The 15,149-nt window shown below is 49.0% G+C and overlaps 1 protein-coding gene across 24 annotated transcripts in view; it reads right to left on the reverse strand.

Moving 5' to 3' along the window:
• The window catches only part of PTK2 (protein tyrosine kinase 2), a 206,076-nt gene that overhangs the window by 10,320 nt on the left and 180,607 nt on the right, over window positions 1–15,149 (reverse strand). For 20 of the 24 annotated variants that reach the window (XM_043483576.1, XM_043483573.1, XM_043483570.1 and 17 more), the window contains 5 exons: window positions 13,691–13,802; window positions 10,952–11,038; window positions 9,282–9,419; window positions 8,475–8,606; window positions 2,220–2,282 (listed from right to left, as the gene is read on the reverse strand). In XM_043483576.1, the coding sequence (XP_043339511.1) occupies window positions 2,220–2,282; window positions 8,475–8,606; window positions 9,282–9,419; window positions 10,952–11,038; window positions 13,691–13,802 (532 nt within the window). Of the gene's footprint in view, window positions 1–2,219; window positions 2,283–8,474; window positions 8,607–9,281; window positions 9,420–10,951; window positions 11,039–13,690; window positions 13,803–13,963; window positions 14,156–14,262; window positions 14,563–15,149 lie in introns of those variants that run through there. The other 4 variants (XM_043483574.1, XM_043483567.1, XM_043483578.1 and 1 more) reach the window with 3 other exon arrangements.

The following is a 15,149-nucleotide window of genomic DNA, read 5'->3' on the forward strand; positions in this document are numbered from 1 at the left end:
ACAACAGTGATGAGAAGAGGTTTCACAGCACTGGGACATCTATGTTTTCACTACCACCTGAAGGACCTGGGGTGACACCCCCATCTCTTCTGCACTAGCCACAGGCCAAGCCAGGAAGCCAGACCACCCCAGGGACAGGATGAACAGGCAGGCACACAGACCAGCCCTCACCTAGGCTGTCGTGCCCACAGCTGCGATTAGAGCCACCTATCCTAGGCTGACTGAATGAAAAGAAGTATGTTCCGAATCCTATCCTACTTTTGAAGAGACTTGCCTTGCTGACTCTAAAACAATAAACTGGTTAAAACACATGTATTTTAAGGTGATTTACTTTTTACTGAGCAGAGACCCACTTCTTTAAAACACAAGGAGCATGAGACAGCACACGCAGCCACAACTGCTCCTCACCCAGGACCACAGCAGCTTCCACCAGGTAACTGAACACTCCCTGTTTGAAGACTGCTTGATCATAGTGTGGGGGCTGATTTCAGGGTACTCTGTTCTGTCCCACTGACCTATGTGCCTGTTTTTGTGCCAGGACCTTGCAGTTTTGATTACTGCAGCTTTGCAGTATAGTCTGAAGCCAAGAAGGGTGGTTCCTTCAGCTCTGTTCTTTCCCAAGATTGTTTTGGCTATTCAGGGTCGTTTGTATTTCCATACATACTTCAAATGTATTTGTCCTGGTTCTGTTAAAAATGTCATTAGTATTTTGATAGGGGTTGCACTGGTCATTTTAACAACACTCCTTCTTCCAGTCCAAAAACCACAGTTTATCTTCTCGGCCATTTGTGTTGTCCTCAGTTTCTCCCACCAGCATCCTACAGTTCTCAAAGTACAGGTCTTTTGTCTCCTTACGTGAAGTTTATCCCTAGGTATCTTATTCTTTTTGATGTGGTGGTAAATGGGATTATTTCTGTAATTTCTCTTTCTGATAGTTCTTTCTTAGTGTAGAGAAATGCAACAGATTTCTGTATGTTACTTTTGTATCCTATAACTTTATGGAATTCACTGATGAGTTCTAATAGTTTTCTGGTGGCATTTTTAGGATTTTCAATGCACAGTATCATGTCATCTGCAGTGACAGTTTTACTAATTTGAATTCTTTTTATTCCTTTTTCCTGTCTTATTGCTGTGGCTAGGACTTCCAATACTATGTTGAATAAATGTGAGGAAAGTCAGCATCCTCGTTGTGTTCCTGATCTTAGAGGAAAATGCTTTCAGGTGTATGTCATCTTTTCAACATAAGGAAGGAGCACTGTGTGCAGATGTTAAATGGGGGACCATGTGATTTTGCACATGTGGACTAAAGAACCCCAACACTCTGTCCACAGAGCCCACTCTGTGTGTGTGTGTGCGCAAACGCCCAACACCCTGTAGAGCTGTGTGTGTGTGTGTGGGTGTGTGATGGTAAAGGCCAAACCTTCACGTGCTGGTGACTGGCCACATCTTCCAGGGGCCAGGTCTTAGGGGAGCTGGATCTTATAGCACAGACTAGGGAAAACTATGCATCCTGGAGCTGGATGACAACCTGGTCTCATGTATGTGTGTTTCTATGTATGTCTGTACATATGTACGTATGTAGGCAGGCATGTGTGTCTAGAAATGAAGTGGTTTATGTCTATCCGGAAGCCTTACCAGGGTGGAAATTTATCTCCTTAAGTCCATTACCCAGCAAGTGGCAGTTTCCCTTTTTTACTGGGAATTTCTTTTTTTCTATTATTTTTTTCTTAATTTATTTTAACCAGATATACGCTGATAGAAATCCTAATAATTTTAACTACTCTCCCCTAAAGAACAGGGAATATTTCTAGCAGGCTTTAAATATATTTAGAATACTAATAAGCTAGGTCTTCAAAGAGAATATCAGGCATTTTCTCCTACAACACCCAGGAGAAAAATCTCCTGCTTGAACAAATTTTCTGTGACTGTGAAAACTTTCATAAAACGTGAAACAAGAGCATACAAATTTGGCAAGATGACAACTTGTTGTAGGAACAGTTAATGTGTGTACGTATTTCAATATTTCAGCTTACTACTGAAAAGACCGTATTAGTAATGGGGGAGAAATTTTGTGTACAGTGTGTTTTAATAACCTTGGCTGGAATGCCGGTTTGTTATGGAATGAGTTACTGTGTTCCGTATGACAAATACTAAAATGTGTGGATATCCCACGACACAAAGAGGTCCAGGTCCTGACGAGGATGCGGGCAGCTGCTTACCGGGCCCTGAGGACCTCCGTCCTCCCTGTCGATGCTGCCTCGAGAGAGCCGCACGTCAGGTTTCTGGAGAAACAAAAGCAAAGCAGTTTCATTCTTGGCTTGAAAACCGCTGATGTATTTCTGTACTAAGCATCTTGAAGAGTTGAAAGTCCCACAGTTTCAGAAAAACTCTCAAAGCCCAGAGGTGACAAGTGCAGGTCAGCGGGCCTAGCAGAGCCCCTTCTCTGCATGCGTGCACAGCTAACAGAACTGGCCTGTGCCCTGCCCCACGTGGCACATGAAGATGTGGGCCTCACCTCTCTTCCTAGCAATGCATTCTCTTTCCTGAGAAACCCCTGCCCTGGGAGCAGGCACCAATGCCGTCTTCCCGGCAGGTGGAGGCTTACTCCTACTTGGCTGTCTCGCCAAACCAGCAAATGGTCCAATGATGGTATCCCCCCATGGTGCATCCAGAATTCGAAGCCAAACAGAGGAATCTCGACTTAATAGTAGGTGAATTTCACTAACAGAAGACGAAACAAAGTAGGCCATATGCTGTCAGGGCGTGGAGCTTGGTGGGTTTCCTCCTCACAGAAACAACGCCGCACAGTGGCCCCAGCCTGGCCCACGACGGTGCGGACTTCACGGAGCCCACAGGCAGCCACAGCGACACCTGCCCCTCCGTGCCAGACACACTGGCCAAAGCGCATCTCAGGGTGCGTTTCCCTTGCCCTCTCCAGGCTGACCATGCATTTCTTGGTCTCTACCAGTCCACCGTCTCTTTCAGAAACCCTGCATTTGGCAGAGACCACACAGAAAAAACTACCTTTGTTAGGGAAAGAACGTCCTGATGAGGGTCTGGCACAGGACACTAGCCACAAGCACCTGTTAGAGGTGGTGATGGAGAAATGAGCTGTGTGTCTCGCTTTGCTTACATGTGCTTTCAAGTGAGATCACGTCATAATTCCGTAGCCTTCATACGACATTACACAGTGGAAGCCGGCAAACATGGGATAATGTTGCACAGCATTGCAGAGTGTGAATGCTGTCACACACAGAACAAGGTGGAAGCAGCCTGGGCACTGGTACCAGCCATCTGATGTACGAGTTCATTCTCAAAGGGAAAAAAGCACTCAACCTCCACTGTCCGTAGAGTAGAAAATGCCGCCAAAGCAGAGCAATGTATGCACGTAGGGTGTGGGACTCGGGTCAGGCCCGGGTCCTCTCGAGCTGTGTGGCCCGGGCCTCAACCTCTTCATCTGTAACACGGGTGGGAGGTGACACCACTCGCCACGTACTACCCCAATCACTGTCAGGATTAAGCGAGGTAATGCTGGCAAAGCACTGAGACCGCCATGTACGTGGGAAGCACAATAAACGGCTCACCTGCTGCCATCTGCTGAACATTTGGGCTATTTTCAAAATTTCACCTGCATGAACAGGCTCTGGGTGAACAGCTCTGTGTATAAACCTTTGACTAAATTCCTGAGCAGTTCCCCGAAAAGCTGAGCGTGTCAGCCGCCAGGCTGCCTCTGTCCCGCGCTTGCCTCTGTCCGTGAGGCCCCGTGCCCCAGCACCGCTGACATCACTGAAAACCCGCGGCCAGCCAACAAGCGAAGTGCTGCCTGCTGGGCCTCCGCACCCCTTCCCTAAGAGGCACATCTGTTTTCTCCCACTGCACGGATGCTAAGCTGCCGTGGACAAGGGGCTTCACCTCTCCTGATCCAGGGCCTCACCTGAATGACTGTTATAAGGATCAAGTAAGTGCCTGGCAGAGAAATGATTTCCCCAGTAGTCATGTATGGATGTGAGAGTTGGACTATAATGAAAGTTGAGCACTGAAAAATTGATGCTTTTGAACTGTGGTGTTGGAAAAGACTCTTGAGAGTCCCTTGGACTGCAAGGAGATCCAACCAGTCAATCTTAAAGGAAATCAGTTCTGAATATTCACTGGAAGGACCAATGTTGAAGCTGAAACTCCAATACTTCAGCCACCTGATGTGAAGAACTGACTCCTTGGAAAAGACCCTGATGCTGTGAAAGATTGAAGGCGGGAGGAGAAGAGGATGAGATGGTTGGATGGCATCATCGACTTGATGGACATGAGTCTGAGTAAGCTCTGGGAGTTGGTGATGCACAGGGAAGCCTGGAGTGCTGCAGTCCATGGGGTGGCAAAGAGTTGGACACGACTGAACTGAACTGGCACAGAAATGGGCACATACGAGATGTTTAGCAAATATATGCTGAAGGAAGACTTCCAACTTGAAGTCCTCTCCCCATACACCACCTTGTCTTCAGACCTGGACCATGGAGGAAACTCGGCGGGCTGTGGCCTGGCTGGGAGCAGAGTCCTGTCTGGGACCCTCTAACCCCATCCTGACACTCATGTTTCACTCCTGCTAGCTGGCACTGCCACGAGGGGGAAAACAGCTCCAATGTTCATTTCCTTTCTCAGAACACAAAGCGGCCTTTATATACTCAAAACATTCTCATTTTAAAGTTAAAACCCTGCCTTCAGCACAGCCCTGCATTAGAGAATGACTGTGCGCACAGCAACCAAAATAAACAGGGAGCAAAGCTTCTCTCCTTGAAAGCAGCACCCAAGAGGAAAGCAGGTCTGCCCGGCGCACTGAGGTTCCAGTCAAGCCTGCTGGCTCTCTCTGGCTGGTTTGTAGGACAGCTTTCACCGCCGTGGAGCCATCTCAGAAACTGCATGGGCTGCATGACATCAGAGAAGGAGGTGGGACATGCCACCAAGATGCCAATGTAGGTCGCGGCCCTGTGCTCCAGGCAAGAGCCTGCCACCCTGACAAAGATGTGCCAACAGAGGGGAGAGACCTGAGGGATGCGCGACTCTCCAAAGTGCTCGATAAAAAGTCACCTCACACAACGAGGTAGGGCCTAAAACTGGATGCTTCGCTAAATAGCTGCTGACTCTGATCTATTAGAAAAAATCTGGGAATTACTACTGACAAAGCAACGTTAAGTTTTCAAAGAAGAAGGTGACTCCTCCAGCAGGATGCAAGCTGACCAAGGGTGTGGCAGGTCTGTGCCCAGCACAGCCTGAGGACCAGGGCAGGTCAGGAAGGACTTGTTGGTACCGGGGCATGATGAGACAGAAGCAGAGGACGAAATTTCTAGAGCAATCTAAATAGTAATTTTTAGATCTGTTGGAGCTCATAATAAAAGTTTCTATATCTTTAAAAAATTTTCCTTTTTCCTAGTAACTGCTTTTTATTTTACTAGAGTATCAGGTCTAAAATGGTTTAGGAAAAAGAAAAAGAAAAGGGGTTAGGAGCGGCCCACAGGTATTCTGGCTGAGGTGCATGGTCTAAGAGTCCTAGACTCTCAGCAGCACCGCCTCCCGGCTGATAGAGAGACAGAAGCCCTTGGAGAAATTCATGGTGTACTCCTTCCCCCCTCCACAGGTTACACGCTTAGTCCTCAACTCCACCCGACAGGAAGGTGCTCTCGCCCTTTACAGAGGACAGTATAGTTACTTCACAGATGAATACGTGAAGCATAAAGCGGTAGACAGTTATGTGGGTCATGACGACGAGGACTTTACACCCTCACCCAGCTGGCCCAGAGTCCAGGCTCGTGCACTCGCTGTGCCCTCGCCCTGGAATGCTCTTCGGCTGCTAGGCCGGCCCTGCACACCTCCCCGGGGTCCGTCTTCTCCACCACAATCAGGGGCTGACCTGGGGGGTGGGCCCGGAGGGCAGGATGGATGGAGAGCCCCGGGCGGTCACCTGGTGGTGGCCACCGGCAGATTCTGAGTCAGAGAAGGACAGGATCAGAGCCGAGTTTTAGAAGCGTCACCACGGCTGGGGCAGGAGATGCAGCTGGGAGGAGACAGGACTGCAGAGAGGCCAGGCGTGGCATTCACTCCCCCACCTCCTCGCCTTGCTCCCCGGGCGGTGGGGCTGCGCCTCGTCCACCAGTCACCCAGGCTGACGGCTCACTTGCTCTCAGCTCCCCCGCCCCCACCTTGGCTACCTGACCCAGAGCTGATGCGGCAGCGGTTAGTCAACTTGTCTCATGGCACCAACACTGTTTTGATCTTGAAACTATAACAATGACAATGATAAACCATTCTTGCTTATGAAGATCAACAGGAATCTCTAATGAAACAGCACGAACAAGATAAACCAGGACCTTAAAAGGATGTCAACCATGACTTACTGGGGACTCCTCTCTGGAATGTGATTCAGCATAAAACCAAGCAAAATGCTTCACACACTTCATCACGTTAAACCTTTTAAAAGGTTTTAAAAAGTTATTCTTTAAAATATAAAGCCAACATTATACTTAATAAACTATTATAGACGTTAACTTTAAAAATAAAAGCAAGAAAAGCAGGCAAGAACTTATTTAATACAAAAGGTGGCAAGAGATGCTTCAGGGGCAATATGAGATACGTAACTGAGAATGAAGGGGAAAAATGTTTTTAAAAAGTGACAACAGATAGCCCAAGGAAATCAGTGAAAAAGATTTCATGTGATAAATATTGTTATATACAAGGTAATTTCCTAAAACTCTATGCATATTCATATACAAAAATAATAACTAAGAATGACTCAGATGGTAAAGAATCTGCCTGCAATGCGGGAAACCCAGGTTCGATCCCTGGGTCGGAAAGATCCCCCAGAAAAGGAAATGGCAACCACTCCAGTATTCTCACCTGGAGAATCCCACGGACAGAGGAGCCTGGCATGCTACAGTCCACGGGGTCACAAAGAGCTGGACATGACTGAGTGACTGAGACAGCAACAGTCAATGGGAATGAGAGCCCAAGCTGTCAGTGAAGGAAGCTCTGAATGAATAGCAGAGACTTCAAGAGGCAAGAGGTGAACTTACAGGAGATCACAAAGCTGTACGGGAGAGGGTCGGAACAAACGGCGGGAATGTCGTGAGCTCAGGGGACAGGGACACCACGCCTGTGACAGGACACGGCACGGCCTGGGTCCCCGTGGCGTAGGTTACACGACTCGTCAATGTATCTTGAATATGAGTTGGAGGCTACTGGAGTGACAGAAAAGTTCTATGTACAGAGAGTAGGTTATATGGACTTACACATTTATCAAAACTCATCAAACTGTACACCTAGGATCTGTGTGTCTGTGGTACGTAAGTTATCTCAGTTAGAAGGAACAAACCCAACAGCTGACAGCCGGCAGTGTCTCCAGCCTTGATTCCAGACACCTGCCATCACCCAGACGGTGGAGATGGGCTTAGGCTGGTCAGCTCCCCCACAGACAGCTCTTCCGGAGGCTGAGTGCGCCTCCTGGGCCTGTCCACCTCGGAACCCCAATCTGTGTGCACCCGGCCACCGCAGGCACCCCAGCTCCACAGAGCGCCCCGGCTCCCCCGCTCAGAACAGCTCACGGCTGTGGCCTTCCTCACCCCAGGAGCAACCACAGACCAGACACTGGTACCGCAACATCGTCAGCCTAATCTGCAGAGTTTGTGACGCTCACTTTTAAAATACAAATCAATGAGGGAAAACAGGGTATCTGTCTTATAAACCACTGGCTGTTGATTTAAGTGTTTCTGCGCCTGAAGGACTCCCAGAGTCATGAACACAGCTGTATCCCCCTCACCGATGGTGTCCGGTCCCTCAGCACAGAGGGTGATGAGAGGCCCCAGGGACCAGCCCTGGACCCCTGGGTGTGGCGCTGTGTGAGGGCTCCCCGAGTCCTGGCTCCATCCAGCCATCCTTCTCTTCCGCTACTTCAGGAAGGAGGGCTGACGGGAGAGGGCTCGGGAGACTGAGGACCTCGTGACACGCAGAGACCGCTATCACCACTCCTCTGTCCCCAGGGACTTCTGAGGGGCTGTTGGCAAGAGCTGTCCCAAGAAGACGCTTCCTGCCAGGAACCCAGAGGCATGTGGGGGGAGGGCTGTGCCACTCAGACCGTGAACTCGAGGACCCAGGAAGGCAAGCCCGGGGCCTGCCTGTCTAGTCACCGGCCTGCAGAGGCAAGAGGTGGTGTCTTGTGTGCAAGCGGCCACTTGAGCGGGAGTCGTTTCTGTGTGAGCGTGATAGTCATGCGAAGCCACAGAAATGGTTCTACGTCTGAGCCCGCAATGCCACTGCTGACGTCCTAGAAATTTATCCGGAAAAAGTCAGTTGAGAAAAGCAAACCACCCACTGCTACAAGCCTGAGGGAGCAGACGCTCCTGCTCTGGACAAGATGAACCCTGCCGCCATCTGGCGGGACAGCGGGCGCCCCAGGGCTCGAGGAGCGAGAGCACCCAGCGCGCCTCAGTTACCAGAAACCTCTCCTCCTTCTCCAGCCAACGCTGGTCCTCCTCCATCTCCTGCTGCTGCCGCATCAGCCGCTCCTCCATCAGGTGCGTGGGCAGCGCCTGCCCGAGGCCACGCAGGTCCAGTGCCGCTGAGTCCTGGAGGGGGAGTTGGGAGGGTCACTTTCAGGCGTCCACATATGGTGCTCTTACTTTTTTTCTGTGTGTCTTTCAAAAAAAAATTAAGCAGAGCAGCTTTTCCTTGGGCTTCAAGTTAACGTGGGTGACACAGCTTTAAGAGGTATACAACTGTTCTCTTGCAGGGATCTATTTTAAAGAAGTAATCCAAGATGTGTGCAAAGAATGCATCATTAAATAGAGCAAAAAAAAAGTGGAAATGATCTGGAAGTAAAACAATGGGAGGAAGGTTAAATGTGACACATGCATGTTATGAAGTGTAAAGCATGTTTACTCCAAGGAAAAGAGCATGAATAGCAGACAACTACAGATGTTCTTGGATTCCAAGAAGTGTTTTTTAATATTACAGGAGTGATTCTTGGTTTCTCCAGAAAAACTTAGCAAAAATTAACATGGGCGCCTGAGCTGGAGGTTCTGTATGTCCACTGGCCTCATGTAGGGCTCTGTTTTTCAAATGAATGGACTAATGATGGTAGCATCTCTTCATCTTTTAGTTAAAAAGATTCACAGACCCAGAGAGCATCTGATCTTAGAATCAGGTCATCTAAACCAAGAAATCTTAGGATTCAGAATGAAAGGTGCCTTGGGTACAGCCTCATCAATTAACAAGGCAAAGCCCAAGGACATCCAATTTACCTCCACGCTGGGCTGCCACATGGGTATCTCCTGTGGTCTGTGATTCCACGAATCTGTTTGGTCCAAGAGAGATGCCTGACCTGGGTAGATGCTGCCAGCCATGGCTGTGACTCCATGTGGGCCAGGGTAGCCAGAGACCTGCGGATGAGCGAAGCGGCCAGGTCACGCTCTGACACAGTGGCTTCTGCACAGTCCTGCTTCCAGGTGACAGGAAGTAACTGAGACTGCAGAGGACAGAGTGGCAGCAGAGAAACGGCTCCCCAGAGAAGTCCAAGGCCTGAGCCCTGGGACCTGTGAGCACCTCACTCGGCAAAAGGGTCGCACAGACGTGATTCTAAGTCAGACTCCTGGGATGGGGAGGTTGCTCTGGACTGTCCCAGTGGACCCAAGGAGATCGTAAGGTCCCTAAAATGCAACTGGGAAGCAGGAGGGAAAAGAAAAGGGGGTGTGACTACTGAAGAAGGCTCAGAGAGATACTGGGGTTTGGAAGATGGAAGAAGCAGGGTCATGAGTCAGGAGTGCAGGTACCTCTAGGAGCCAGTAAAGCAAGGAAATGGACTCTCAACTATGGTCTCGAGAAAGGTCATCTGTTGGCTTAGAGAGCCAACACAAATGTACACTAGGAAAGCACACATTCTCTACTCCGCACACTTATTACAATGCTGAGCGCAGACCATCCTCGGATGTAGAAGCAACAGGAGGCCAGACACACGGCTAAGCTGTTGCTCTATAGGTCCCTTCCTGCCAGCTCACCATGACGCCCCCAGCGAAGGAGAAACAGGGCCCCTGTAGGCCTGTCCACTGATGAACCGGGGCAGGTGGTGGGAGAGGCACGGCTGCACAGTCTAACAGTGATGGCGCAGGCAGAGTAAGAGCATTTAGGTGAGTGTGGGAAACAGTGGCAAGCAGAAGGGAAGTAGGAGGCGTTTCTCTGTACGGTTCTCGCTCAGTCAAAAGAAGGACAGAGTAAGGAATCAGAGTTTGCTTCCCGAACTCATCAGGCTGCTGGATGGCAGGACTGTCAGCTACTTTTTAAGGAGATAAAGTGCAGTCAAGTCTGTATTTCCAAACATCAACACACACTTCAGTGAAGATCTCTAGGCACTGATTTATACCAAAATTCCATACTGATGACACACAGTAAACTTTTAAATAACTTATATAGACAGCTCTCACAGTTTATTTAAATATTTTAATCAAAAAATATTTTACTAAACATGAAATGCTATTATCAGTTACTATGTTTCAGTCAGAAGGGATATATTACTGCCAGATAACTTTTAGGAATTTTCACAACAAAGAGATTTCAAACCATCTAAAGCAGTTTTTTTCTATCTAACTCCCAACCGCGTGAAAGGATCAATTGAGCCTTTCAAGGCAAAAAGGCCTGTGGGAAATGCCCTATCGCTGTTCTTATCAAGGTGAGGAAACCTGGCGCTTGGGAAAGAATTGTTCATTTGTTTGATACAAAGATACATGTGTTAATTTATCAATATCAGTATGTTTAATGTTACTTCCCCACTCTGAATGAGAAGAACAAAAGAACACATCTTACAACTGGAATCAAACATATACGTGTTAATTCATCAATATCAATCCATATAATGTACTTCCCCACTCTGAAAGTGAAGAACAAAAGAACACACCTTACACCTGGAATGGATGCGTACCTGGTAGTGATTGGTCTGAGCCATGTGCTGTGGGCTGGGATAAAATCCTTCGCTGGACCTCGGACTGGGATAACCAGGTCTGCTGGGCTGTGGACAGATCAACAGAGCATCATATGAAAAGTGTTTTGACTGTTTTGGTGAATCTGCCTTTTGCTAAAAAGAACAGAAAAAAACAATTTTCTATAAGAGCTTAGTTGGAAAGAATGATGTAGAGTGTGAAGATATTTCATTGGGGGTAACAGTCTTCTCAACAAATAATGCTGGACATCAGGATACCACATGTGAACATGAAGCCGGACCCTGTCCACACAACATACACAGAAATTCATTCTAATGGATCATATCTCTAAACCTAAGAGCTAAAATGGTAAAACTCTTCGAAGAAGGTGGCTCAGGAGTAAATCTTTGTGACCCTAAAGTGAAAGTGAAAGTCGCTTAATCATGTCCGACTCTTTGTGACCCCATGGACTAAGTAGTCCATGGAATTCTCCAGGCCAGAATACTGGAGTGAGTAGCCTTTCCCTTCCTCAGGGGATCTTCCTGACCCAGGAATTGAACCCAGGTCTCCTGTGTTGCAGGTGGATTCTTTACCAACTGAGCCACAAGGGAAGCCCTTTGTGATCCTGGGTTAGGCAATGATTTCTTCTACAGGATACCAAAAGCTAGTCAACAAATGAAAAAAAGATAAATTGAACTTGGTCAGAATTAAAACTTTCACATTATAAATAACGAGGTCAAGAAAGTGAAAAGACAACTCATGAATGGAAGAAAGCTTGTGGGATCTTAGTTCTCTGACCAGGGATTGAACACACCAGGTCCTAACCACTGGACTGCCAGGGAATTCCCACAGAGTAAATTTTTTAATCTTTTTGAGCCACACAGTAACTGGACCACTTAAGTTTGACTGTGTAGTGGGACCTAGCCATGAACAAACACAAGGGAACGGGTAAGTTCACACAATAAAATAAATATTTATCGACAGAAAACAGGCAGTGGGGTAGTCTGCTGACCCATATTAAAGACTAGAACAATCTCTGATTACAGAAAAGAGCCTCAAAATGTACACTTTGAAAATGTCCTAGAGAAAGAAATGTGAAGCTATTTAAAAAATTTTAAGCTGGCTTCACCTTTATTCTGTAAAAAAGGAAGCCCAACTACCTCCACCTCCGCCCAAGAACTTATTTAATAGCAGAGCTTTCAAAACTCAGTCACATGAAAATTATTAAAAATCACAGAGACTGAGATACACATTTAGATGGAAAAGATTCTTCAATTCTGTGAGTTTTAGGGGACTGCTATATCATTTGTGCTCTTCACCAGCCACACAGAGGTCCTCACACTTCTGGAACCAAAACACATGCTATGAACACACAATCTCATCTGGTCGTCACGACACCCCTAAGAGGCAGGGAACACTAGTACCCCCACTTCACAGACGAGGAGAGTGAGGCTGGGAACAAGCAGGGAACATGCTCGGTCATCTGAGCCACTTGTGAGTAGATCCACTTGATTTCTGGGCCTGAGAAATGAACTCCAAGGCTCTCCAGTGTCGAACCATTCCACAGTTTGACTGAGAAAACAGGCAAACCTGTATATAAGAGGTGGAGGCCGCAGGAGCTGGGGTTCATAGCTTTCTGGTGGGTACCTAGGGATTCTGTTGTTGCCAAATGAGGAGAGATAGAGAAATATTCTGGTCTCATCACTAACTGGCTCAGAGTGACCCCTTGGAATCAAGCACGTGGCCCTCCTTCCCTGGGCCTCAGTTCTCCGGTTGGTGGAGGAAGCCAGACTACAGAACCCTTCACCTCTAAAGTTCTGAAAAACTTGGTCAATAACCTGTATGCACTCTAAGTGTGTAATAATACTTCCTGTTACACAGTTTAAAACAATGACCAAGAAAAATATGGGTACAATATTTAATAGCACTTTGTGTTAAAACAGATTTCTGAACACTTTTCAAAAAGGGAATGAACTATCAGAGTTCTTTTAATGTATTTTTAGCTCATTAAATGTCAAATAGCAGTTAGCCATTAACTGCAAAATAGCCTTTTATGTATACTGTCCAGAAAATGATCTGAACTGGATTATTCTCTGCAAGCAAACTGATGTGTGAAAACACCATCCTGTCCACGGCAAAAGGAGGACAAAGAATCCTGACCTGAGGGGAGTGATCGAGGGCCTCCCGGCCCCAGCATGGCTGTGCAGCGTGGAGGCTTGGCGGCCGGCTGCAGGCCAGGAGGATGGAGGACAGGGCTGGGATGCTACCGACAGACCTCAACAAGCGGATACAACGCGCTGCCTGCTCCACAGACAACCCAGCGGCCGGCCACAGGCGAGAAAAGGGCAGAAATGTGCTCCAGGTTCTCAGCAGAAGAGAACCAAATCCCAAGGGACAGGGTCAGGTGGAAGCAGACTCCTCTCAAAACAAAGCAAACTGTGAATCGTTAATGGCTTAGGTCCCTGACTTCTGTGGGGGGGCAGGTGGTCAGGGAGTTGGGAAGTCATATCTAATCCAATCATCCATGGCTTCAAAAAGCTGGAGGCTGCAACACAGATTAGGAAAATGAGTGCACAGGAGGGTGGTACACAGAGAAGCAAATAAGAAACCAAAGTTGCAGTGCTGACTCTTAGAAAAACCTGCCATTTGGTTTTCTCTGCACAGATAGCGTGCAGCTGCCTAAACCAAACCCTCGAGAGTCAGCAGGAGGAATGCCAAGGTGGGGTGGGGGCCTCTGCTACCTTGGGCGGTGCTTCGTCGGACCCTCCGGAGTCCCAGGATGCGGTGACCTGCCTTCTGGACTCCATCCTCATGCGCTCTTCTTGCTGGACCTTCTCTTCCTCCAGGATTGTGCTAGGGAGATAACACAGGGTGTGAGGGAGCTGCTGCCAGGAGCTGGAACACTCGGGACCCGCCCTGCCGCCAGGAGCCCCAATCAGAAAGGAAGAGGGGATCGGGTTTCCAGCTTCCCAGGACTCCAGAGAAGCCTGGATGCAAAGGGCAGGTCCGCTTACAGCCACAGCCCAGGTAAGGAAGGACAGCTGGCCAGGAAGGGAGAAGCTGAAAAACCAGAAAGGAGCCAGGACGGACCGTCTGGACGCCCGGCTCCCTTCAGCAGGACCGTTTCCCCAAGCAAGCCCCACGGAGGCACCACATCAGCGCTGTAGGAGACACGCCCCAAACAGCCCAGACGACCTTCCTGCCAGCTTTCACTTTAACCAGCACTTTGTCTCATCAGGAAGAAAGGAAACTCTTCTGAAATTCCTGCTGCCTTCGCACACGCAGCTCAGCACCACGTCTCACGGCTGCTCACCTGCCAGGTAGCTCAGGGCTCTGCTCCCAGGCGCCAGGCCCCCCACTATTTGGGCTAGCAGGAACCTCGGTCCTCCAGGCGCAGACAGCGGCCCCCACCCGCCGCCCCACAGCTGCATACAGAGGCTGCTTCAGCCCCAGCCTCCCGGGGAGGCGTCCGTGAGAGAGTGAGGTCAGCTGCCCCAGAGCCTCCCTTTCTAATCTGGGAACCGCTCGCCTGTTTGCAGAAGACACTCCGGCTGCCGGAGGCGAGGGCAGGCTGCGTCTCACGCAGCTACGGCAGGAGAAGATGCACAATCCATCTCACAACTGCCCTGAGTCAGCAAGCCCTCACTACACATGGGAGGCTTTTTTTTTTTTTTAAAGGGAAGGGAATGTTTTCCTCAATGATCACATCAGCACTTAGAGAAAAGTGAAATTTAGTCAAAAGAGCCCATCCCCTCTTCCAAATACGATTTCAGTTTCCTTCCCACTCCATGTAGACGATCGTGGCTGAGAAACAACACAAAACGTTTAAACAACAGGGCAGGACCGGTGGCGCCCTCGAGGCCGCTGTGCCCGAGAGCCAGCATCGTGGGGACATGGCTCAGATCCCATGATTCACGGGTCAAAATGCGCCGTGTATGCCTGTCTGAGAGGCTGTGGCCCCTGCCGCGCCCAGCATGAGCACGGAACCTGGGTCACACTGCTGCAGTGACCACGGGACGGTGGGCCCTGAAGCATCTGCTTGGGCTGCCGAGGAAGACGGCTCGCCTCAGGCCCCCCGCCTCACAGGGGACACGGGCAGGCCAATGGGAGCAGGGGTCCACTGGCCTGAGAGAGGGGCCCCCTCTGATTACGAGCACCCTGCTCTCAATCACCTGACCCTCAAAATAAGTAACAGACTCC

The sequence above is a fragment of the Cervus canadensis genome, chromosome 12 (assembly GCF_019320065.1).
Source record: "Cervus canadensis isolate Bull #8, Minnesota chromosome 12, ASM1932006v1, whole genome shotgun sequence".
In the NCBI taxonomy this organism is placed as follows: Eukaryota; Metazoa; Chordata; class Mammalia; order Artiodactyla; family Cervidae; genus Cervus; species Cervus canadensis.